Source organism: Lepus europaeus, chromosome 7 (genome assembly GCF_033115175.1).
Source record: "Lepus europaeus isolate LE1 chromosome 7, mLepTim1.pri, whole genome shotgun sequence".
In the NCBI taxonomy this organism is placed as follows: Eukaryota; Metazoa; Chordata; class Mammalia; order Lagomorpha; family Leporidae; genus Lepus; species Lepus europaeus.
The window spans coordinates 63692298-63717179 of NC_084833.1; the positions used below are offsets into that span (position 1 = coordinate 63692298).

The window sequence follows — 24882 nt, forward strand, 5'->3', positions numbered from 1 at the left end:
GCCAACAAACAAGATCTGTGATTCTGACCTGAAGTCCTTTGACTCTGGGGCAGTACCATTTCCAGTGACCCAACTCTTGGCTGGCAGAGCTGCCAGGGCTCTTCATAAGGTGACTTCTGCTGAAGCCCTGACTTTTCACATTGAAAGCCACTGCAGTGGACTGGCCTGATCACTGTACAGAGCAGCCTTAATTGGCCTGCCACCTATCTTTACATTGCTTCTGATGCCTAGCTGTCTTTTCCTTCTGGTTTTTGTTAAAGCAGACCAGAGGATGCAAGTCAACAGGGTGCTCAAGTCCTATCTCTAATCATTGGTGACCTAAACTAGAAGTCTGTAGTCACAGGCATGTTCTGATAGAGGTTTTTCTGTGAGGTAGACAATGCCCATGAAGAAAGCTATGTCCTCACTTTAAAACTTTCTCTCCCTTTTTTGGTCTGAAAGGGAAGTTTTGCCTGTTTACTGTGCCGATGGTGAAGTAAGTCTAGCTGTGAAATTGTAATTTAAGCTCTCCTTTTGGCTATGATATCATTACAGAAAATGTTAGCCATCCCTTTTATAAGATATAAAAATCTAAACTGTCCATCCCAGACAGAACACAAAATCTGTGTCTCTTTGTTACAAAAATCAGAAATAAAACCTTAAATTTAAGAGCTAGTGCATGGAATCATATCCCATACTTTGGAGCAGTTTTAACAGAGTCAGAACTAGGGAAGAGAAATAGCTTACTGGAGAGCTGTCTAGAAAACTGACCGAGTGTCATCAGTTAAAACTGGTAAAAGGAGGTGCTGCAGGCTTTAAACAGATTTTAAAATATTTACTAACATATGCATTGCAAAAAAACCTCATTGCTTTAACAGAGGATCAGATTCTAGTTCTATGTCAATTAGATTAATAGCTTTTGCTTTCCATCTGCTAATTTTCTTGACTTATGTTTTGAAATAACCTTTTAGAAATCTGCAAATTAAGACAACATTTTTTTTTTATTTGCCAGGTAGAGTTATAGACAGTGAGAGAGAGAGACAGAGAGAAAGGTCTTCCTTCCGTTGGTTCACCCCCCAAATGGCTGCAACGGATGGAGCTGTGCCAATCCAAAGCCAGGAGCCAAGTGTTTCTTCCTGGTCTCCCATGCGGGTGCAGGGGCCCAAGCACTTGGGCCACCCTCCACTGCCTTTCTGGGCCACAGCAGAGAGCTAGACTGGAAGAGGAGCAACCGGGACTAGAACCCGGCTCCCATATGACATGCTGGTGCCGCATGTGGAGGATTAACCAAGTGAGCCACAGTGCCGGCCCCCAAGACAACATTTTCTAAATAAGATAACATATCTGATTTCAACCTTAGTTACTTTCAAGCAGTGTGGAACTGTTTTCTTGTGGATAATTTATGAAAACATGTTTGCAAACTCAAGTAGTTTTTTTATAGAATATAAGGTGTTAAGAGTACCAGAGTTTACATGTAGACACATTTATCTCATTTGCCTTTACCCAATTTACATTTAGCAATTACACCTGGATGAGTGAAGATACTGGTATTATACCATACCTCTATCTGAATTAAAGTCAAAATTGAATTCATATGGGATTCTACTCCTTTTATAAAACTCTAGCTGTAAATCAATGACATTAAACCAGAGATTGCAAAATCTACCTTAGGAAAGTCCTTAAATTTTTTACTCTTCAATCCGCATTTGAACTTATTTAAACACATTTTTAATGTTATGCTTTGTGATGAACTCATTATATCTTTAAGAGAATAAATACCCTTGCTATTTTCATTCAGATTTATGTTTAGCATTTGTTGACCAAGATTTTATCTTTCAATGCATAACTATTTTTTATTTGAAATCTCTCTCTCTTTTTGTTCCCTCAGCCCTGGAAGAAAACGAGACTTTTCCCCTGTTCCTTGGAGTCAGTACTTTGAGTCCATGGAAGATGTGGAAGTAGAGAATGAAACTGGCAAAGATATATCCTTTGCAAAGTGGTTATTTGGCAAACTTACAATGCCTAAGAAGTCTTGTATAGTTTCTAAAAATGTTCTTTATTTGGCTGTTTCATTTTATTCCCTACCTGTGCTTTGTGTAGTATGGCATATGACCTCTAAGTCCATGCCAGTGTCTTTCTTGGCTGTAATTGTCTAATTCATGGGGAAATGATTAAAATATAAAATGTTTAAACTATAAAATTCCTGAAACTGATATATCTCTTAAGGGCCCAGGGAGAGATTTCCAGAGTCAAGTGAGTTGAACGAGTTTAGTCATTAGGACAAAGGGGATAATTTTTTTTTCACTGAAGAAAATATTTTATTGGTTCCTTAAAAATTGAAGGTTGGATCTCAGAAACATCTATTTAAGTTTCTCTTGAATTTGGAAATCTTTAGTTTTGCATATAGCTTTGTGCTGCCTAAGGTTTCTAGTAAATATTATAATGACTGAGTTAGTAACTTCCATGAACAAATACTTAAGTATGTTATCTTTGACTATTCATACACTTTTCGAGTTTACAAGAGTGGTTCAGAGGGTCCAGTCCTGCTCCTTCTGCATGGAGGAGGCCATTCTGCCCTGTCCTGGGCTGTGTTCACGGTGAGTTGATAGTAGGAACTGATGTCAGTAAAATCATTGTTTACTTATGGGTGATTTAACTAGCCAAATTCTTGTTGTGCACACTCATATTACTTGGTGTAAGAAGGTTAAGGGGGGCCGGCACTGTGGCACAGTGGGTTAAAGCCCCAGCCTGCAACGGGGTGCTGGTTTGAGCCCTAATTGCTCCTCTTCTGATCCAGCTCTCTGCTATGGCCTGGGAAAGCAGTACATGATGGCCCAAGTCCTTGGGCCCCTGCACCAGCATGGGAGACCTGGAAGATGCTCCTGGTTCCTGGCTTCAGATCAGCTTCGCTCTGGCTGTTGCGGTCATTTGAGGAGTGAACCAGTGGAATGGAAGACCTCTCTGTCTCTGACTCTACCTCTCTTTTTAACTGTGTCTTTTAAATAAATAATTCTTAAAAAACAAAAACAAAAACAAAACAAAGAAGGTTAAGGATGTAGATATTCCTAATATTTATCATGGGAGGCTTAAGATAACCTATTTTATTTTTAAAGATTTATTTCTTTGAAACAGAGGAAAAGAAAGAGAGAGATATCTTCTGTTCTCTGGTTCACTCCCTAGATGGCCACAATGGCTGTGGCTAGGCCATTGTGAAGCCAGGAGTTTCTTCCAGGTCTCTCACATGGGTGGCAGGGGGTCAAGTACTTAGACCATCTTCTGCTGCTTTCACAGGCCATTAGCAGGAGGCTAAGATAACCTATTCTTTAAACCAAAGGTTCTTAACTGGAGAAGGCTGTAGTGCCTTCAAAAAGTTTAGGAAATTTTGTATATATGGGTACTTTATATGTGCATTGGGATCAAGGGAGTAGAATTTGTGCCTTTTCAAAAGGTAGGGTTTGTATTTGTCTTCTGTTTTTGAAAAAATATTTATTTATCTGAAAGTTAGAATTTGAGAGACGGGGGGGGGGTGTCACAGAGAGATCTTCCATCTACTGGTTCACTCTCCAGATGACCTCAACAGCTAGGGCAGGGCCAAGCTGAAACCAGGAACCAGGAGACTCATCTGGGTCTCCCGTGTGGGTGGCAGGGGCCCAAGCACTTGGGTTATCTTCTGCTGCTTTTGCAAGGCTATTAGTAGGGAGCTGGATAGGAGGAAATGGAACAGCTGGGACTGGCGCTGTATAGGCTGCATCATAGGTGGCAGCTTCACCTGCCACTTCACACTGCTGGGCCCTGGATCTGTATCTTAACAGTTAAAAATTATTTTTTTGTGAAGCAGAGAGAGACATTATTGTTCACTTTCCAAATGTCCACAATGGCAGGGCTAAGCCAGGCTGAAGCTGAGAGCCGGGAAGTCTAGTCTTTTCTCTGACATGGGTGGCAGGGGCCCAAGTATGGGACCATCTTCCGTTGCCTTCCTAGGAATGTTAACAGGGAACTGGGTTGGAAACAGAGCAGCCAGGACTTGAACCTGAACTCCAGTATAGGACGCCAACATTGCAGGTGCTTCTGTAACCTGTGCCACAACTTTAGCCTCAAGAGAAAACTGTTTTTTTTTTTTTTTTTTAAAGATTTATTTACTTATTTGAAAGAGTTACACAAGAGAGAGGAGAGGCAGAGAGAGAAAGAGGTCTTCCATCTGATGGTTCACTCCCCAATTGGCCACAACGGCCGGAGCTGTGCCAATCCGAAGCCAGGATCCAGGAGCTTCCTCCCCTCCAGGTTTCCCACGTGCGTGCAGGGGCCCAAGGACTTGGGCCGTCTTCCATTGCTTTCTCAGGCCCCAGCAGAGAGCTGGATCGGAAGTGGAGCAGCCAGGCTCGAGCCAGCGCCCATGTGGGAAGCTAATGCTTCAGGCCAGGGCGTTAACCCACAGTGCCAGCCCCTGGAAATTGTTTTTAAGCACAACTCTTCCCCCACCCACATTCATATTACACTTAATTTAGGCATATCAGAATTGGGGAGAGGGTATGAAAACACATCTAGATTGTAAAGTTCTAGGGAGATGAGAGCATTTTTATGTACATTTACTTATTTGTAATTGAGTACCACTATTTTAGGCAATGAGAAACTATCAAAAAGCTTTAGAAAAATCAAGGCCGGCGCCTTGGCTCACTAGGTTAATCCTCCGCCTGTGGCACTGGCACCCCAGGTTCTAGGTTGGGGCACCGGATTCTGTCCCGCTTGCTTCTCTTCCAGTCCAGCTCTCTGCTGTGGCCCGGGAAGGTAGTGGAGGATGGCCCAGGTCCTTGGGCCCTGCACCTGCATGGGAGACCAGGAGGAAGCACCTGGCTCCTAGCTTCGGATCAGCACAGTGCGCCGGCCGTAGTGGCCATTTGGGGGGTGAACCAACGGAAGGATAGACCTTTCTCTCTGTCTCTCTCTCTCTCACTGTCTAACTCTGCCTGTCCAAAAAAAAAAAAAAAAAAAAAATCAAGATACTAGTTAAATATAGATATACAGAGACTTGATTGGGCAGGAGACACAAGTGGAGGCAGGGAGATCAGCTACGAGGTTGTTCTTATGTTCCTCAATTCTAAATAATTAGTTTCTTAAGGAGTGTTAATTTCTCTCCAGAGGAGAATGTTTATTTAAGATTTCCATCATGAAAACAACTACTTAGAATATTATTATTACTTTAAGCTACCCAACTTATTTGTGAGGGTAGCATTAGTCTAATGCCAAAACCAGTAAATAATCATCAAGTAGGAAAACTAAGCTAATTTCACTTATAAAATAGGTGTCTGGGACAGGTGTTTAACCTAGCAGTTAAAAGTAGTGCCTATCCTGGCTGTTCTACTTCTGATCTAGCTCCCTGCTAATGGTGTGGGAAAAGTAGCAGGAAATGGCCCCAGTGTTTGGGCCCCTGCCACCCATGTGGGAGACCCAGATGAATCTCCTGGCTTTGGTGTGGCCTAACCTTGGCCATTTTAGGCCTCTGGGGAGTGAACTAGTGGATGGAAGATCTGTTGCTCTTTCTCACTCTGTAACACTGATTTTCAAATAAAAAAGTCTCTCTTTCTCTCTTTTTTAATCCATTTTTTAAAAAACCCACAAAGTCATATGCTAGGTAAAATAGGGGCCGGCACTGTGGCATAATGGGAGAAGCCTCCATCTGCAGTGCTGGCATCCCATATGGATGTCAGTTCAAGTCCTGGCTGCTCTACTTCTGATCCAGCTACCTGCTAATGTGGCTAGGAATGCAGCAGAGAGTGGCCCAAGTGCTTGGGCTCTTGCACCAATATGGGAGACACAGAAGAGGCTCCTGTCTTCAGACCAGCCCAGCTCTGACCATGGGGCCGTTTGGCGAGTGAACCAGTGGATGGAAGAGGTCTCTCTGTATGTACCTTTCTGTCTGTGACTTTCAAGTAAAATAAATCTTAAAAAAAAAAGACAGCTTCATATTTATTAAATTGGCCAAGAATATTAAGTTTGAGGATTTCACATGTTTGTAAGGATACCTGTTTCTCCACACTTTGTTCAGTATGTGATAAATCCTTCAGAACTTGTTTTTTGTTCTATTTTTCAGCTACAAAAATTGTGCTAACACTGGCACAGGCATAGTGGTTAAAATGTGCTCATGCCATATCTGATTGCCTGGGATTTTGATTCCATCTTCTTACTATGCAGATCCTGGGATGCAGCAGAGATGAGTGAAATATTTGGGTTGCTACCACCCATGTGGGAGACCTGGATTGGGTTCCGGGTTCCTGACTCCTAGCTTCAGCCTTGGCCCTGCCCCAGTCACTGCAGGCATTTGGGTAGTGAACCAGCAAATGAGAGTGCTCTCTTCTCTCTCCTCTCCTCCTTCCTTCTTCTCTCCTCCCCTCCTCTCCCCTTGTCTCTTCCACCTCCCTTCTCCCTCTCTTGTCTCCTCCCTTTCCCTCTTTTCTCTCCTCCCTCCCTCCCCTCTACTCTTCTCCTTCCTCTCCCCCCTCCCTCCTTCCCTCCTTTCTTCCCCTCTTCTCTCCCCCTTTCCTCCCCTTTTTTCCCCTCCCCTCTTCTCTTCTTCCCCTCCCGCTCCTTCCCTCCCTCCCCTTCTCTCTCTTAAGTAAATAAGAACTTAAAAAGCAAATGTGCTAATACTTTCTTGCCTACTAGGAAATTATTATCGTGATGATAATCTGATTATCTGAGGTATTTGGTGTTTCAGAAAGTGTTATTCTGGAAAGTGTTGCAGAAGCATGTTATTACTATCCATATCTTACTGTTTAGGATTGGGCTAGGGAATCTCTGCGTTGGCTGTATGTTAGAATCACCAGAACTCTGGGCCCGCGCCGCAGCTCACTAGGCTAATCCTCCGCCTGTGCGCCAGCACCCCGGGTTCTAGTCCCAGTTGGGGCGCCGGATTCTGTCCCGGTTGCTCCTCTTCCAGCCCAGCTCTCTGCTGTGGCCCGGGAAGGCAGTGGAGGATGGTCCAGGTCCTTGGGCCCAGCACTCGCTTGGGAGACCAGGAGGAAGCACCTGGCTCCTGGCTTCAGATCGGTGCAATGTGCCGGCTGTAGCATCCTTTTTGGAGGTGAACCAATGGTAAAGGAAGACCTTTCTCTCTGTCTCTCTCACTAACTCTGCCTGTCAAAAAAAGAATCACCAGAACTCTAAATGTATAGGTAACTCTGCCCCCACCCTACTTCACTTAAATCAGAATTTCTGGTGGGTTCTACCTGTGAAGTAATAGTTCCTGAAGTTCCCTAGGTGATTCTGTTAATACAGGCAGGGTTGAGAGCCACCTGGAGAAAGGCTGCTTGGATTTGGCTCTTGGCTGTGTTGCTTAACAGCCTTTTGAACCTGGGCAAATTACTTAATCTCACAGTAGAGTGACTTCACCTATAAAATGGTGATAATTTCATCTTAGTAGTAAAGAGTTGTAGGAGAAAGTTATATAATTCATTTGATGCACTTAGGTTGGTGACTGACACATAATAAGATTTAGTAAATATTAGTTGTTATTGCTACTGTCTAGTTTTTAAATAGTTGTTTTTTACTCAACTGAAAATGCAAAGTTGTGCTTCTGGGAGACAATCTGGAGCAATTGCAATGGACAGGCTCTGACACTTTTTCACTGTAAAGCATGTCTTACTCTGTGAATTTATTTTGCTTATTTATTTTTCCTAATCTTTCTCTGCCACACTGAAGTGCAGATATCATGATTGAGGGGTGTTGCCGATATTTTTCACAACTATAACCCCAGTACTCAGTTGGTGCCAGATTTTTAGATGTGTTAAATAAGTGAATAAAAAATCTGTTATTGTCAGTGTTTTCTGACTGCTACATAGGATTGTAAATCATTACTTTCAAGTTAAAGGTTGTGAGAATTACTGTTCTCAAGTGTGTATTTTGTTTCTGTTTTATAAACCAAGTTTTGCTTTTTTTAATGCTTAGCAATCAAGCAAATTTGACACTGTCTTTGCCACTTATTTTTTCTTCTAAAATAGGGATTTGTTTTTGATGTTGAAGGCTTCATGCTACAATATAATACATTTAATAACTCCTTTAAATTAACAAATAGATTTCAGGAACAAACAGCGAAGTATAGTGTAATTTTAGTACATTGTTCCCTTACAGGGTATTCATTAGTTTGGACATTTGGCATAGGAGTGCTTAAGATGCTGTCTGGCTCATAGAATGGCGGTTGTCCTAAACAGCACTCTGGCCTCAGAATCAGCCCTAAAGGCATTCGGATCTGCCTGAAAAGCCCATGAGAGTATTTCAGGAATGGAAAGCCAAGACACTCTGTCAAAAAAAAAAAAAAAAAAAAAAAAAAAAAAAAACAAACAAAAAACCTAAATGAAAGATCCCCGTGAATAATGAGATCCCAGTGGAAACAATAGGTCATCAAGGAAGGAGGTACCTTTCTCTGAAGGGAGGAGAGAACTTCCACTTTGACTATGACCTTGTCTAAATAAGATAAGAGTCGGTGAACTCAAAAGGCTTCCATAGCCTTGGGAACTCATGACTGGAGCATAGGGAGATTGCTGATGCCATAAACAAGAGTGTCAATTTGTAAAGTCAACAGCGGGAGTCACTGTGCACTTACTCCTCATGTGGGATCTCTGTCCTTAATGTGCTATACATTGTGATTTAATGCTATGACTAGTACTCAAACAGTATTTTTCATGTTGTGTTTCTATGTGGGTGCAAACTGTTGAAATCTTTACTTGATATATACTAAACTGATCTTCTGTATATAAAGAGAATTTAAAATGAGTCTTGATGTGAATGGAAGGGGAGAGGGAGTGGGAAAGGGGAGGGTTGCGGGTGGGAGGGAAGTTGGGGAGGGAGGAGCCATTGTGATCCATAAGCTGTATTTTGGAAATTTATATTAATTAAATAAAAGTTAAAAAAAAAAAAAGATGCTGTCTGGGGCATCTGCATCCCAGGTTAGAGTGCCTAGGTTCAAGTCACAGCTCTGTTCCTGATGCCAACTTTCTTCCATTGTGTACCTTGGGAAGCAACAGGTGATGGTTCAAGCAAGTTCCAGTCTCCTGTCTTAGGCCTGATCAAGCTCTGGCTGTTGTATACATTTGACGAGTGACCCAATGATGGAAATTGTCTGTCTCTGTCATTTCTGCCTTTCAAATAAAAAAAGAATTCATTAATTAGGGTAATAGAAGTAGAAATAGACTCGATTCTAGGTGATTTGAAAGTGTAATTTAAGGGGCCAGCACTGTGGCATATTGGGTAGAGCTGCAACCTGCATCCCGTATGGACACCAGTTCAAGTTAGAGCCACTTGTCTTCTGATCCAGCTCCCTGCTAATGTGCCTGGGAAAGCAGCAGAAGATGGCTTCTTGGGCCCCTGTACCCACGTGGGAGATTGGAAGAAGCTCCAGGCTCCTGGCTTCAGATTGGGTCAGCCTCAGCCATTGTGGCCCTTTGGGGAATGAACCAGTGAATGGAAGACACCGCCCCCCTCTCTCTCTGCCTCTGCCTCTGCCTGTCTGTAACTCTGCCTTTCAAATAAATGAATCATCTTTTAAAAAATTAATTTAAGAATATGACTTAAATCTATTTGAAAGTTAGAGTTAGGGAGAGACAGAGATCTTCCATCTGCTAATTTACTCTCAAAATGGTCATAATGGCCAGGGCTAAGCCAAGCTGAAGCCAGGAGCTCACCCGGTTCTCCTACATGGGTAGCAGGTGCCAGAACACCTCAGCCATTTTCTGCTGCGTTCCCAGGCCATTTGCAGAGAGCTGGATTGGAAGTAGAGCAGCTGGAACTTGAACCAGCACCCATATGGGATGCTGCATTGCAGGCAGCAGCTTTACTTGCTAAGCCACAACACCGGCCCCAAGAATTTGACTCATTTTGTGATATGTGCTCACTGTTATATTGGTATATATCTTGGTTTTAGTTGTTGTTGTTTTTTTTTTTTCCTCCCTGCTGGTTATATGACCCTGGGCAAATAATTTCCTTTCTTTGCCTTCAGTTTCCTTATTCATAAAATGTGAGGGTTAGACAAGACAATTCTAGTCTGATCTTTTATGAACAGTTAATTGTGATATATTATGATCGTTAAGCCTCCAAATTTTACCTCTCCCATGATATTATGATTTCTTATTCAGTATCTTTTTAACTGTCACAGGTTTGTATGTACTATTGTAGTTCTTTTAAGTGACTCTTGCTGATGGTAGACATCATGACTTATACTGCTTTCAGGGTTATTTCATGATTTGAGTGTTAGATTTGTATGTTGCCCTGAGCTAAGATATAAACTGACTCATGGTCCTTATCTAGGAGGTTCTTTGTCCAGAGTAAGGAAGAATATCCGAGGAATATGGATAAAAATAATAGGTAGGATTCAGAGGGTCAGTGTTTAAAGATACTTGGACTATATTTCAGGAAAGGCTAGGAAGAGTTTAGATTTAAGGAGTCCTAGGCACTGCTTAAGGGATGTTGGTGACCCAAATGGCAGCTTAACCCACTGTGTCACAACACTCACCCTCTCCATCTTTCTGTTTTAACAGAGATTGCTATATTTTGAAGTTGGGACAGAATCAGAATATGTGCCCCCCCAAAACACAGAATCATCTTTCTTTAATTTTACTTAAAAGTAGAAAGTCTTCTTTGTGTCCTCTTGAATTCCTTGAATTCTGATGGAAATGTACTTAATATAGTTATTGGTGATTTGCAGAATTTGTTAGCCCAGATGTATCATACTGCCATTTTTCCTTTTCTTCCTAGGCAGCAATCATTAGTAGAGTTCAATGTAGAATTGTGGCTTTGGATCTGCGAAGTCATGGTGAGTGAAGTTCTTAATTAGCCATTGACTCAGTGACATAGTACTAAGCAACTTTGAATAGTCTTATGTATTATACATTTCATTGTGGCCATAAAATAACCATCTACTCCATGTGGGTATTTTGGGAGAAGTCTTAGTTTCCTGTTTTTATGAATATTATGTGTGATTTATATATGCAAAATTACTTTATGTCTATTTTAGATGTGTATATTATATATTTTAATATGATATGTATTTTTAAGCTAAGAAGATACCAAAATCTTTAAAAATACCAAATTCTTATGTTGTTGATGTGTAGGGAATGTGGGTATATTTTTACTAGGCTACTGTAATTATCTTTCATAGTGTATGTATTAGCCTTCTGTTACTTTAGTTAGAATACCAAAGAGAGGAGCTTCTTAGGAAGGAGGAAGGTTTATTTCAGCTTGCAGTGTGGAGGTTCACAGTCTGTGATTGGGTGGATCTGTTAGTATGTCGTCTGCTGAGGAAGGTTAACAGGGTGAGCAAGGAAGCAGGGAGGGAGGGGGCAGGAAGGACGTTCATTTATATAACCAAACCTCTTTCCTTAACCTTGCCTTTTGAGGGCAAAACCCCAGTGACCCAAAGACCTCCCCCTAGACCCAGCTCCCAGATGCCATAATTAGATCAGGTCTCCACTCTTAATTCATTAACATTAATCCATTAGCTGTTACTGTAGACCTAAGGGTCTTAACATCTGTGTGATTTGGGGGCACCAAATCCTGTTCAAACTGTAACAGAGTGGCTGATCATAAAGGTTTGTCTTGGTGTGGGAAATTGTCGCTAAAGCCATCATGTAAAATTACAGATTTTATTGTCCAAAGGTGAGAAGTTTTTCAAAAATACTCTTGCTTTTGTAATTCTTACCTTTGGAAATTTAATTTTTTAACTGTTTACTTTTTAGGTGAAACAAAAGTCAAGAATTCTGAAGACCTGTCTGCAGAAACAATGGCAAAGTAAGTAACAAGTGTTATTTACTTGACTCCCATCACTATTATAAATAATAATTTTATCACTCCTGGTATGAATGTTGGATGATAATTTATGCAGAGAAGATTTTTTTTCGGTTCACTCCTCAACTGGCCGCAACAGCTGGAGCTGCACCGATTTGAAGCCAGGAGCCAGGAGCTTCCTCTGGGTCTCCCATGCGGGTGCAGGGGCCCAAGGACTTGGGCCATCCTCTACTGCTATCCCAGGCCATAGCAGAGAGCTGGATCGGAAGTGGAGCAGCCAGGTCTCAAACTGGCACCCATATGGGATGCTGGCGCTTCAGGCCAGGGCGTTAACCTGCCGCACAACAGCGCCGGCCCCCATCTTTCTTTCTTTAAAAAGATTTTATTTATATTTATTTATGTGAAAGGCAGAGTGACAAAGAGATCTTCCAGTCTGCTAGTTCATTCCCCAAATGCCCACAGCAGGTGGGGTTGGGGCAGTCTGAAGCCAAGAGCCTGGAACTCCATCTGGGTTTCCCATGTGGATGGGAGGGACTCAAGTACTTGGGCCGTTATCTGCTGCCTCCCAGGTATGTTAGTAGGAAGCTGGATGGAAAGTGGAGGCAGCACTCAGTCCTAGGCACTGCTTATGGCATGTGGGTGTCCCAAATGGTAGCTTAACCCACTGTGCCACAACACTCGCCCTTTCCATCTTAGTATATCCAATGTGATGGTCATCACATGAAGCACTTGAAAATTGTTCATGGACAGTTTAGCTTATATTGGCTTTTGAAAAGTTTTCTGTTGGTGTAGTTGAATGTAATCTGCATATCTATCCAGAACCCATACTTGGAAAAATAGTTGTATGCAGGAGGCCTTGAAAGTATGTTCTTTTTTTGAGCAAAGATTAATTTATTTGAAAGTTAGAGTTACACACATATGCACACACACATACAGGTCTTCCATCTGCTCATACACTCCCTAGATGGCTGCAATGGCCAGGGATGGGCTGGGCCCAAGCCAGGAGCTAGGAGCTTCATCTGGGTCTCCCACATGGATGGCAGGGAACCAAGCACTTGGGCCATCTTCCACTGTCTTCCCAGCCTATTAGTAGGGAGCTGGATTGGATGTGGAGCAGCTGGGACACAAACTGGTTCCCATATGGGATGCTGGCATCACAATGCTGGCTCCTGAAATTATGTTCTTTAGATATCCTGCCTATGTTCTTTGTTCAGAGATATAGGTAGATGAAAACACAGTATTAAAGAATAACTGCTTACACATTGGGCCTCAAACCTACTTATTCATCAGAATCACCTGAGAAGTTACTAAAAATACAAATGTCCTAGGCCAGACCTACTAAATTAGTACATCTAGTAGTAGATTTTAGACATTTATATTTTGATAAACCTCCATAAAGGAATCTATTGTAGCTAGTCCCATGATTTATGTTTGGGAACCACATACTTAAATAAGAATAAACTCTCCTATGGTAGATGATCAGGTGACTGATCATAACCACCCTTACCCTGGGTTAGTGGACTTTTCTAAGCTTAGACACAATATTAAGTTGGTACGTTGAAGATGATACCTTCCTTCATTAAGCAGATATAATTAAATCCTTCCAACTCAATGTGTGTTTTAAGGAGACCTGGAGTTAGTCTTCCATAGCATCTTTTTAGTTTACGCTTATCTATTAACAACTCAAATCTTATTAGAATTATTTGAGAGCTTTATTCTAAAAATTACAGATTGATATTTAACACAAACATGTTTTTTTCATCCTTCTTTGAAATATGTCCTCCAAATCACATCTAATGTGTTTTTTTTTTTTAAAGATTAATTTATTTAAAAGTCAGAGTTACACACAGAGGGAGGTCTTCCATCCTCTGATTCATTCCTCAGTTGGCTACAATGGCCAGAGCTGTGCTCTGATTTGAAGCCAGGAGCCAAGAGCTTCCTCTGGGTCTTCCCACGGAGGTTCAGGGGCCCAAGAACTTGGGCCATCTTCTACTGCTTTCCCATGCCACAGCAGAGAGCTGGATTGGAAGCAGAGCTGCTGGGACTCAAACCCGTGCGCTTCTGAGATGCCGGCACTGCAGGCGACAGCTTTACCCGCTACACCACAGCACCTGCCCCCTAATGTGCTTTTAATTAACTGAGCTAATAACCTTTCTCTCTCTCTCTCTTTTTTTTTTTTTTTTTTTTTTTGACAGGCAGAGTGGACAGTGAGAGAGAGAGACAGAGAGAGGTCTTCCTTTGCCGTTGGTTCACCCTCCATTGGCCGCCGCGGCCGGCGTGCTGCGGCCGGCGCACCGCGCTGATCCAAAGGCAGGAGCCAGGTGCTTCTCCTGGTCTCCCATGGGGTGCAGGGCCCAAGCACTTGGGCCATCCTCCACTGCACTCCCAGGCCGTAGCAGAGAGCTGGCCTGGAAGAGGGGCAACTGGGACAGAATCCGGTGCCCCATCCGGGACTAGAACCCGGTGTGCCGGTGCCACAGGTGGAGGATTAGCCTATTGAGCCATGGCACTGGCCTCTGGTCTCTTTTTTTTTTTTAAGATTTTTTTATTTATTTGAAAGAGTTACAGAGAGGCCGAGAAGGGGGAGGGTAGTGTGTCTTCCATTGCTGGTTCACTCCCCAGATGGCCAAAATGGCAGGAGCTGCGCTCTGATCCGAAGCCAGGAGCCAGGAGCTTCTTCTGGGTCTCCCACGCAGGTGCAGGGGCCCAAGGACTTGGACCATCTTCTACTGCTTTCCCAGGCCATAACAGAGAGCTGGATGGGAAGTGGAGCAGGTGGGACTCAAACCGGCCTCTATATGGGATGTCAGCACTGCAGGTGGTAGCTTTACCAGCTACACCACAGCACCAGCCCTATGGTCTTTTTTTTTAATATTCAGAATTTACTTTGAAACGCTACCTGTTTTACTTATTTATTTTTTTGAGTTGTATAGTCTTTCCAAATGTTACTCCAAAAATCACTTATTATCTTTGTCTCTGATATTTTCCAGTGTTCACTGAGCAAAGGCATCATATCATGGTTTTGACTTCATAGAATTGCCCTGAATCCATAATTCTCTGTCCTTAGGGAAAATGGCTTTCATTATGCTTCAAGGAGGTAGCAGGAATCTGTAGGTCTTTTAACACTGGTAGAAACATGGTGATACTTTGGTAGACCTAATGAGATTGAGTTTGCCAATTCCTAAATTTGATAGATGTATTCCAAAAGTTTTACTTTTGAAATTTATATTTATTAAATAAAAGTTTTCTTAAACAATTTTCTGGTAATTTTAAATAAGCAAATAGAAAAAAAAATGTGATAGATGTGTGCTCAATTTTATCATCTGTAAAATAATAATAAGGTGCTTCTAGACAGAGCTGTTGAAGTATTACAGAAGATAGCCTTCTAGGAAAGTTTATATTGCATAATACGCACTTGTCTTAATCTGTTTTCTGTTGTAACTGAATATCACAGACTGGGTAACTGTCACAGAATAGAGGTTTATTTGGCTTGCTGTTCTAGGGGTTGTGAAGTCCGAGAGCATGGCACCAGTGTCCAGTGAGGGCCTTCTTCATCATAGCATGGCAGAAGGTATCACCTGGTGACACAGAGCAAGTGAGACAGAACAAAGCCACTCCTGAGATAACCCATTAATCCATTAACATTGAATAAATTAATCACCTCCAAATGCTATTAACATATGCATTTCAGAGACACATTCAAACCGTAACAGCACTGAATAAATATTAATTCTCTTTTCTTCTTTTCATGTAATTTTGTCTTACAGAGGAAATTTTGCATTTACCATAGAAGCAGCACAGTATCAAAGAAGCTTGGACTTTTTAATCCTGACTGTATTATCTTTAGTTGAGACCTGTCTCTTTAGATGACTGCCTGAACTGCTTTACTTCTTAGTCTTAATTTTAACTCCAAAGGAATATTAAACTATTATTTGTTGTTACTCATAAAATTTGGTGGCCTCCTTGTCTTCATTCAGGTTGTCTGCCGATATTATAGCTACCCTATTCACTCCCTATAATTCTTGTCTGATATACTTAAAATTAATTTGCCTTGCCATTGTGAATTGTGGAGACCATATTTGAAGGTCTGTATCCCTACATTTACATCTGCTGTATTTGGTTAACACTGAGTGCTTGAGGTATCTGTGACAGTCACCTAATCACAACTGTATTTTGAAGTTGGCTGACTCAGCCACTCCTCAAAAACATACCTTAATAATGAAGATCTCCATGCAAATGAAACGAAAGTTCAAAAAAGTCATATTTCAGTTTTGATTTTCAGCAGGAGGGGGAGCCTTTTTTTTTGCCAGGGGCCATTCGGATATTTCTTTTCTTTTTTTTTTTTTTTTGACAGGCAGAGTTAGACAATGAGAGAGAGAGACAGAAAGGTCTTCCTTCCATTGGTTCACCCCCAAAATGGCCGCCACGGCCGGCAAGCTGCGCCGATCCGAAGCCAGGAGCCAGGTACTTCCTCCTGGTCTCCCTTGCGGGTGCAGGGCCTAATTACTTGGTCCATCCTCCACTGCCTTCCTGGGCCACAGCAGAGAGCTGAACTGGAAGAGAAGCAACCAGGACATAATCTGGCTCCCCAACTGGGACTAGAACCTGGGGTGCCGGTGCCGCAGGTGGAGGATTAGCCTAGTGAGCTGCGGCACCAGCCCATTTGGATATTTCTAACATTATTCGCAGGCCATACAAAATTATCAGCTTAAAAATTGGCCTACTATAGATTTATTGAATTTTAAGCCCTGCCTTGGTTGCCTCCGTGCAGGGCCTGACCAAATAATTTCAGGGGCCTTAAATTACACATAGGCTGAATGTTACCCCATCCCTGCTTTGAAGTTTGAATTTGTTGAACACATCACTCATAATTGTAGACTAGAACAAAAGCTAGTAAAAATTAGCTCCTGGCTGGCGCCACAGCTCAGTAGGCTAATCCTCCGCCTGCGGCACCGGCACCCCTGGTTCTAGTTCCAGTCGGGGCGCCGGATTCTGTCCCGGTTGCTTCTCTTCCATTCCAGCTCTCTGCTGTGGCCTGAAGTGCAGTGGAGGATGGCCCAAGTAATTGAGCCTGCACCCGCAAGGGAGACCAGGAGAAGCACCTGGCTCCTGGCTTCAGATCAGCACAGTACGCCGGCTGTAACAGCCATATGGAGGGGGTGAACTAATGGAAGGAAGACCTTTCTCTCTCTCTCTCTCTCTCTCTAACTCTACCTGTAAAAAAAAAAAAAAAAAAAAAAAAAAGCTCCAGACACCTTTCTAGTTCCTTGAGCACTTAAATTTCTAAATGTCCTTCAAGCAACTAAATTTTTTTTTTTTTTTTTTGCACAGGCAGAGTGGATAGTGAGAGAGAGAGACAGAGAGAAGGGTCTTCCTTTTTGCCGTTGGTTCACCTTCCAATGGCTGCTGCGGCCAGCTCATTGCGCTGATCCGAAGGCAGGAGCAAGGTGCTTCTCCTGGTCTCCCATGCTGGGGCAGGGCCCAAGGACTTGGGTCATCCTCCACTGCCTTCCCGGGCCATAGCAGAGAGCTGGCCTGGAAGAGGGGCAACCGGGATAGAATCCGGCGCCCTAACCGGGACTAGAACCCGGTGTGCTGGCGCCGCAAGGCGGAGGATTAGCCTGTTAAGCCACGGCGCCGGCCCCTTAAAATTGTTACAATATGCACTGTAAATTGTAAATAATGCTAGAATTTTCATAGTGCTTTACTCTTTCAGAGTAGTTTCACATTCACTTCTCAGTTAATCCTCAAAACATGTTTAAAAATTATTTTTGGGGGCTAGCCCTGTGGCGTAGCAGGTAAAGCCACTGCCTGCAGTGCCAGCATCCCATAGGGGCGCTGGTTTGAGGCTGGCTGCTCTACTTCCAATCCAGCTCTCTGCTATATCCTGGGAAGGCAGTAGAAGATGGCCCAAGTCCTTAGGCCCCTGCACCTGTGTGGAAGACCCAGAAGAAGCTCCAGGCTCCTGGCTTCAGATTGACCCAGCTCCAGCTGTTGTAGCCATTTGTGGAATGAACCAGCGAATGAAAGACTCTCTGTCTCTCTCATAAAAATTTTTCTGGGTCGGCATTGTGGCATAATGGGTAAAGCTGCTGCCTACATCCAATGCCTGCATCCCATATTGGATTTGTTTTGGTGCTTCACTTCTGATCTAGCTCCCTGCTGATGGCCTGGAAAAAGCAATGGAAGATAGCTCAAGGATTTGGGCCCCTGACACCCATGTAGGAGATCGGGAAGATACTCTTGGCTCCTCGCTTTACCCTGGCCCAGCACTGGTTGTTGTAGCCATCTGGGGAGTGGACCAGCGGATATAAGATCTACCTTTCTCTATCTCTGTCTCTCCCTTTCTGTGTAACTGATTTTCAAGTAAATACAGTTTTTTAAAATGTTAAAAAATTTTTAAAATTATTTTTGTCTTTTAGATGAGAAAACTGAGGCATAGAACAACTAAATGATTTGTTCAGAGTTTCAAGCTTCAGTTCAAAATAAAGGAATGTGTTTATGTAACTGTACTAAATGTGTAGAATGGCGAAAGTGTGATGTTAAGGAAAATCAGAAAATGGGAGTGCTATTATCAGGAGAGCTAGGCGTGTAGCTATCTGTATTGAGAGTTGTGGGCATGTTCGAGGTTTACATAGGTACATTTGTAAGATGATCCAGTAGGCCTTTACAGTCTCCCAGGACCGTTTGTTAACTAAAGGAAATAACCGGGGAAGAAAACAAGTTTTGTGGTACTGTCGGAGAGCAATCTCAGCTTTTGTTCCCTTCTTTTTGCAGAGATGTTGGCAATGTGGTTGAAGCCATGTATGGGGACCTTCCTCCTCCAATTATGCTGATTGGGCATAGCATGGGTGGTGCCATTGCAGTCCATACAGCATCATCCAACCTTGTGCCAAGTCTTCTGGGTCTGTGCATGATTGATGTTGTGGAAGGTAAGTTTTCTTAGTATTGAGTAAATCATAATCATTGACCTACATAGTAAATTATTACTATCTTGTTTTGGTTTATTGCCATGTTTACTTGAAATACCTCCCTCTGCCTTTATAATGTCTTTTAAGAATTTAAGTTATTTAATAATTTTTCCATGACATTAGAAGCTCTTCATATTGCTCTTAATGATTGTATAATATTTCAGTTATATATATTGTCCCATAGTTCTGTTTAATCATTTAAAAAAGAAGCTTCCATATCTTTTATCACACTGCTGGCTATATTAGTCAGCCTTATTTATTATGGGGCCCTCCACATAAGTGAATACTGGGATGCAGAAATTATTGAGGACCATCTTAGAGGCTGGGTGTCAAATTAATCTGCATTTTCATAGAACTGTATCTGTCACTGGGGACAGCTATGTAGAGTTGACTCAATAAGTGTAAATGCTCAGAATAAAATGCTGTGATTAAAATGTTTATTTAACATGTAGGTACAGCCATGGATGCACTTAATAGCATGCAGAATTTCTTACGTGGTCGTCCTAAAACTTTCAAGTCTTTGGAGAATGCTATTGAATGGAGGTAACTCACAATCTGTGTTGTCTTTAATTTAAATGTTAAAGTATAGTTTTCCCTTTTTTTGTCAGCTCAAGCACCAAATTCAAAGAAATAGAAGTTGAATTTTCAAGTTTTAATGTAGTGGCATGTGAAGAAACATTTATGTAAACAGTAGAATTTCAGACTGCTCAGTTATCTAGAACTGATCTTTTTTCAAGTGTAGTACAGTGTCCTAAATTCATAGCAATGATGGATCATCTGTTTTCTGTTTCTCTTTGAAGAGAGAGGGAACTCACTGGACTAGGTGCTATCTTACATCTCTTCCATCTGTGAGGCATGATGGTTCTGGGTTACTTCCTGTGTTCCACATAAAATGATGGAGAAACAGAATGGGTATAGGATTCACACTTTAGCATCTGTTTGGGCTTTGGTAAATTGTTTTGCTATGATTTATACTTATATAAAGGCTTTTCAGTCATGAATTTATTCAGTCAATTATTTGATTAAATATTCTTTTTTTTTTTTTCTTAAAGGTTTATTTATTTGAAAGTCAGAGTTATACAGAGAGAGGAGAGGCAGAGAAAGAGGCAGAGGTCTCCCATCTGTTGGTTCAGTCCCCAATTGGCCACAACGGCCGGAGCTGTGCCAATCCGAAGCCAGGAGCCAGGAGCTTCTTCCAGGCCTCCCACGTGGGTGCAGGGGCCCAAAGACTTGGGTCATCTTCTACTGCTTTCCCAGGCCATAACAGAGAGCTGAATGGGAAGTGGAGCAGCCGGGTCTCGAACTGGCGCCCATATGGGTTGCCGGCACTTCAGGCAAAGAGCGCTAACCCGCTGTACCATAGCATTGGCCCCTGATTAGATATTCTTTGAGTAAAATTCTGTCCTGCTTCACCGATCAGTCTTGGGATAAAACATCTTGACCATCTGTCATTCTACTCATTCTTCAGAGATGACCTCCAACTCCCAGATAAATCCCTCAGTAAAACTGTCGGGACTTTTAAATCCGTATTCTATTGTTCTGCCTACCCCTTAAGTCTTCAGATCCTCCTTTGAGGGATATTCTTACATTGTTAATTTTCATTAGTGTATGTCTTAATGTCCTTCCTGCATCATAAGAGCAGAAGCTGTTTTCTGTTTGTTGTTCTCTACTTGCATACTGCAGAGATCATACTGCTGGCTGAAGCAGGCATTACATATTTATTAGCTGAATCAGAAATATCAAGCAGAAAATTAGGACCTAGTAAATATACCCTAGGGTTTTCCTAGGGCAGAGGCTTTCATGCCAGAATGTTTGATGAGGTTGCTTCTGCCACTCCTTGTTTACTACTGTGACATAAATTCTTGTTCTCTCAGAAGACCAGAGATCTCTATCTTGAGGTGTCACAGCATTGAGAATGTAGCTGCTGCCAGCCCAGGTTGCCTGCCCACTGCCCCAGTAATAACCAGTAAGGAAATTATCCCAGACATGGTTCAGTTATCTAAAGCCACCCGTTTTCTAAACTTTCAAAATTTATGCAATGAACTTTTTTTCCCAGTACCTAAGCTGTGTCAGTGCCTGAGCAAAGAATTGGGGATGAATCAGGTGCAGTTTCTAACAGTAAAAATCAGGGGATACAAACAAGTAAAAACATGAACACAGCACAGGGAAGGAAGCACAGAGGCTACAAGAAATGGGGGTCCCGATAGTCTTTTTTCTTTCTTCTTCTTCTTTTTTTTTTTTTTTTTTTTTTAGATTTATTTTATTTATTTGAAAGAGTTACAGAGAGAGAGAGGTAGAGATAGAGAGAGAGGTCTTCCATCTGCTGGTTCACTCCTCAAATGGCTGTAGCAGCTGTAGCTGAGCTGATCCAAAGCCAGGAGCCTCTTCCAGGTCTCCCACTTCGGTGCAGGGGCCCCAGGACTTGGGCCATCCTCTGCTGCTTTCCCAGGCACATTAGCAGGGAGCCAGATCGGAAGTGGAGCAGCGGGGACTTGAACTAGGATGCTGGTGCTGCAGCCGGGACTTGAACTGGCATCCATATGGATTCCTGCTATGCCACGGTGCTGGCCCCAGAAATAGATTCTTGATTCTAGTGCCTAATACAGAATAGGATTCTCTTTGTTAAATGTTAAGGTGTTCTGGATTCTATGTGAGTTACTAATTCTTAGAACCTACTTTCTGAGCTTGAGATTCAGAAAGAATACTATGAGGTATGTAGTAATTTTATTTTGAACACCACTGAATATTTGAATCGGGGTTATAACTCAAGGCCATTTGGCTGTTCCAGTTTGAAAAGAGAAGTTGAAATACAAGGCCAACAATTACTGCTTTTCCTCTCTTGGTCTTCTTAATAGAACAGGAGAGTATAGTCGTTAAGAACCTGGACTTTAAAGTTGGACATACAGTGACTTGCATCTTGGCTCCACAATTCTGGCTACGCAGAGGAAAATAGAATAAGGAGAAGTGGAGAGTGGGGTGATGATGGAAGGGGGGAAATTGGTTGGGAGACTATTGTAGTAATGTAGGAAAGTAATGATGGCAAGTATAGATTAGGATGGCAATAGACTAAGAAGTAATATGGTCAGATTTGATACAGGTTTTGAAGGTAGAACTGACAGGATTGGTTTCTGGATTGGATATAGATAGAGGGCACAGAGAGGGAACCCACTGAAGACTTGTAGGGTTTTAGCCCAAGCACTTGGGTTAGTGGTGGAGACAGAGAAATTTGATAGCAAATAAGAGGCAGCGAATTAGGAGTTGTATTTGGACAAACTTAAGTGTTTATCATACATCTAAGTGGAACTGTAAAGTAGGAGGTTATAAAGACTAGGTAGAAGAGATGGATAAACTGGAGAATCATCATCACATAGATTATATTTAAAGCTGTGAAGTTGAATGCAGTTACTTAGGGATTTGATTTTGATTGGAAAAAGATCCAGGAACTAAGCCTTGGGATATTTCACAAATTTTGAGCTTGTGAAGAAGGGGAAGATCTCACAGAGGAAACTGAAAAGTCACAGTTAGTGAGATAGAAGGAAAACCAGGAGAGGACAGCCACTGTTTGTAGAAGGAAGAGAGCAACTGTTCTGAATGCTGCTAAGGGATCTTGGGAGATGAGGACCAGGAAATGACCACTGTAATGGGATAGAAGCGATGTTGACAAAAGAAGTCCTAGAACATAAGTAGGAGATAAAAACCCGATAGAAGTTGGGGAAAGAATTTTTCTTTCTTTTTTTTTTTTTTTTAAGATTTATTTATTTATTTGAAAGAGTTATAGAGAAGCAGAGGCAGTGAGAGAGAGGTCTTCCATTCACGGACTCACTCCTCAAATGGCTGCAACAGCTGAAACTAGGCCAATCCAAAGCCAGGAGCTGCAAGGCTCTTCTGGGTCTCCCACGTGAGTGCAAGGGCCCAAGCACTTGGGCCATCTTCTTTGGCTTTCCCAGGCCATAGCAGAGAGCTGGATTGGAAATAGTGCAGCCAGGACTCAAACCAGCGCCCAATTGGGATGCCAGCACTGCAGGCAATGGCTTTACCTGCTATGCCACAGCACTGGCCCCAAGAATTTCCTTAGAGTTACAAAATAGAGAAAGATAACTCTTTTGAGGAATTTTGCTTTATAGCAGAGCAGAGAAATTAGAAGCTAGTATTGAATGTGGTGTTGGGAATGTTTTTAAGGGCTAGAGATACTTATGTCACCCAGTAGAGAAAGTAATAATGACCCAGAAGAGATGATAACTGAAGGAAACAGTATCCTTTCAAAAATAAGAGGAATGGGAACCAGTTACCCAAGGTTGACCTGACTAGGAACAGAGATATTAAACAGCCATCAATACACAGAATATGATTTAGAAGTACAGTGGATTTGTAGGTTCAGTTGGTAGTAAAAGGATTAATATTTCTGATTGCTTCTGCTTTACATTTAATGAAAGAAATTAAAGAATGCTATCATCTAAGGGGATGGTTTTACATTTTTACATGATTTTTAAGCTTAAAACTAATACTTAATGTGTGGTATGCTTCAAGCAGTGTTTTCCTGTCCTCACAGGACATATAGTCATTTTTGCCTTGCCCTTAAATGTACTTAGGTAGATAAATATCTATTCCAGTAATCTAAGCTTTATGACATTATCTATGTATCTTAGTTCTGTGCTACTTAAACAGATTACCACACACTAGCTGACAACCAATAAAAATATATTTAATTCATGGTTCTGGAGGATGGGAAATCCAAAATTAAGTAGCTTACATCTGGTGAGGGCCTTCTAGCTGTATCCCATAACATGGTGGCAGAGAGCATCACATAGAAAGAACAAGAGCAAGAGAGCGCCAAACTGAATTTTATAATGAACCCACTCTTACAATAAGGACATTAATCTATTAGTGAGAGCTGAGCCCAGCCCTCCTGACCTAATCTCTTCTTAAAGGTTCTACTTCTTGATGCTGTTATATTTGGGGATTGTGGTTCCAACACGTGAACTTTGGGGAGTGCATTGAAAACATAGCATCATGCTTGGCCCTCCATGGAGGAGCTGGCTCCAGCCTACCATCTTGTTTTCTTACACTTTCCCATTTCCCCTGCCTCTCCTTTCACTCAGTTCTCTAAAAATCCTCCTCCTGCTGCCTTTGTTCACAGTGTGCCTTTTCCCTGGAATACCCTGGACTTCCCTTTTTTATTTTCTGCTTAACTTCCTTTTTTTTTTTTTTTTTTTTTTTTTTTTTTTTTTTTTTGATAGGCAGAGTTAGACAGTGAGAGAGAAATACAGAGAGAAAGGTCTTCCTTCTGTTGGTTCACCCCCCAAATGGCTGCTACAACCGCTGCGCCGATCTGAAGCCAGGAGCCAAGTGCTTCCTCCTGGTCTCCCATGCAGTGCAGGGCCCAAGCACTTGGGCCATCCTCCACTACCTTCCCGGGCCATAGCAGAGAGCTGGACTGGAAGAGGAGCAACTGGGGACAGAAACTGGCGCCCCAAACAGGACTAGAATCCGGAGTGCCAGCGCCACAGGCGGAGGATTAGCCAAGTGAACTGCGGCGCTGGCCTCTGCTTAACTTCTTGTCTTTAGTCCCTAGTTTAGGCAGAACCTCTGGGAAGCTTTCTTTAACCTCTTCATTCAAAATGGCGTACTTCTTTGAACCTTACCTTATTATACTAACATTATCTATTTGTGTCTCTTTATCCCTATGGAGTTTCCTGCTTCTTGAGCACAAGCCTAGCACTTAGCACCTTCTTGGTAAATATTTGCAGAAATGGCTACAATGTATTTACTTCATTTTTACTACTTGGCTATAGCCATGATGATATATAGTGGTTAATTTCCATAGTAGACAAAATTGGTGACATCACCTTTGTATTAGATTTCACAGAATCTACAAAATTATTTGATTTTAGTGATGTGGTAAGATGGATGCTGCATAACTTCCTTTCTCCCTTTTCTCTCCTAGTGTGAAGAGTGGCCAAATTCGAAATCTGGAATCTGCTCGGGTCTCCATGGTTGGCCAAGTCAAACAGTAGGTCTTATTTTTCCCCCTTAGGCTGGTTAGCGGTTAAAGCATAGAGAGAATTACTGATTACTTGTTTTACTCCTATTCTACCCTCCTGATAAATGCCTTCGTTAGTTTAGATCATTTCACAGGTGAGCTCAATTGCACTAGCCACAT

The 24882-nt window shown here is 42.2% G+C and overlaps 1 protein-coding gene across 1 annotated transcript in view; it reads left to right on the top strand.

The window, feature by feature from the left end:
- Nucleotides 1–24882, top strand: part of PPME1 (protein phosphatase methylesterase 1) — an 82328-nt gene that overhangs the window by 33560 nt on the left and 23886 nt on the right. Inside the window, exons 2-8 of the mRNA XM_062196704.1 lie at nucleotides 1868–1961; nucleotides 2484–2576; nucleotides 10723–10780; nucleotides 11703–11754; nucleotides 18529–18683; nucleotides 19175–19265; nucleotides 24667–24732. Of these exons, the coding sequence (XP_062052688.1) occupies nucleotides 1868–1961; nucleotides 2484–2576; nucleotides 10723–10780; nucleotides 11703–11754; nucleotides 18529–18683; nucleotides 19175–19265; nucleotides 24667–24732 (609 nt within the window). The remainder of the gene's footprint in view (nucleotides 1–1867; nucleotides 1962–2483; nucleotides 2577–10722; nucleotides 10781–11702; nucleotides 11755–18528; nucleotides 18684–19174; nucleotides 19266–24666; nucleotides 24733–24882) is intronic.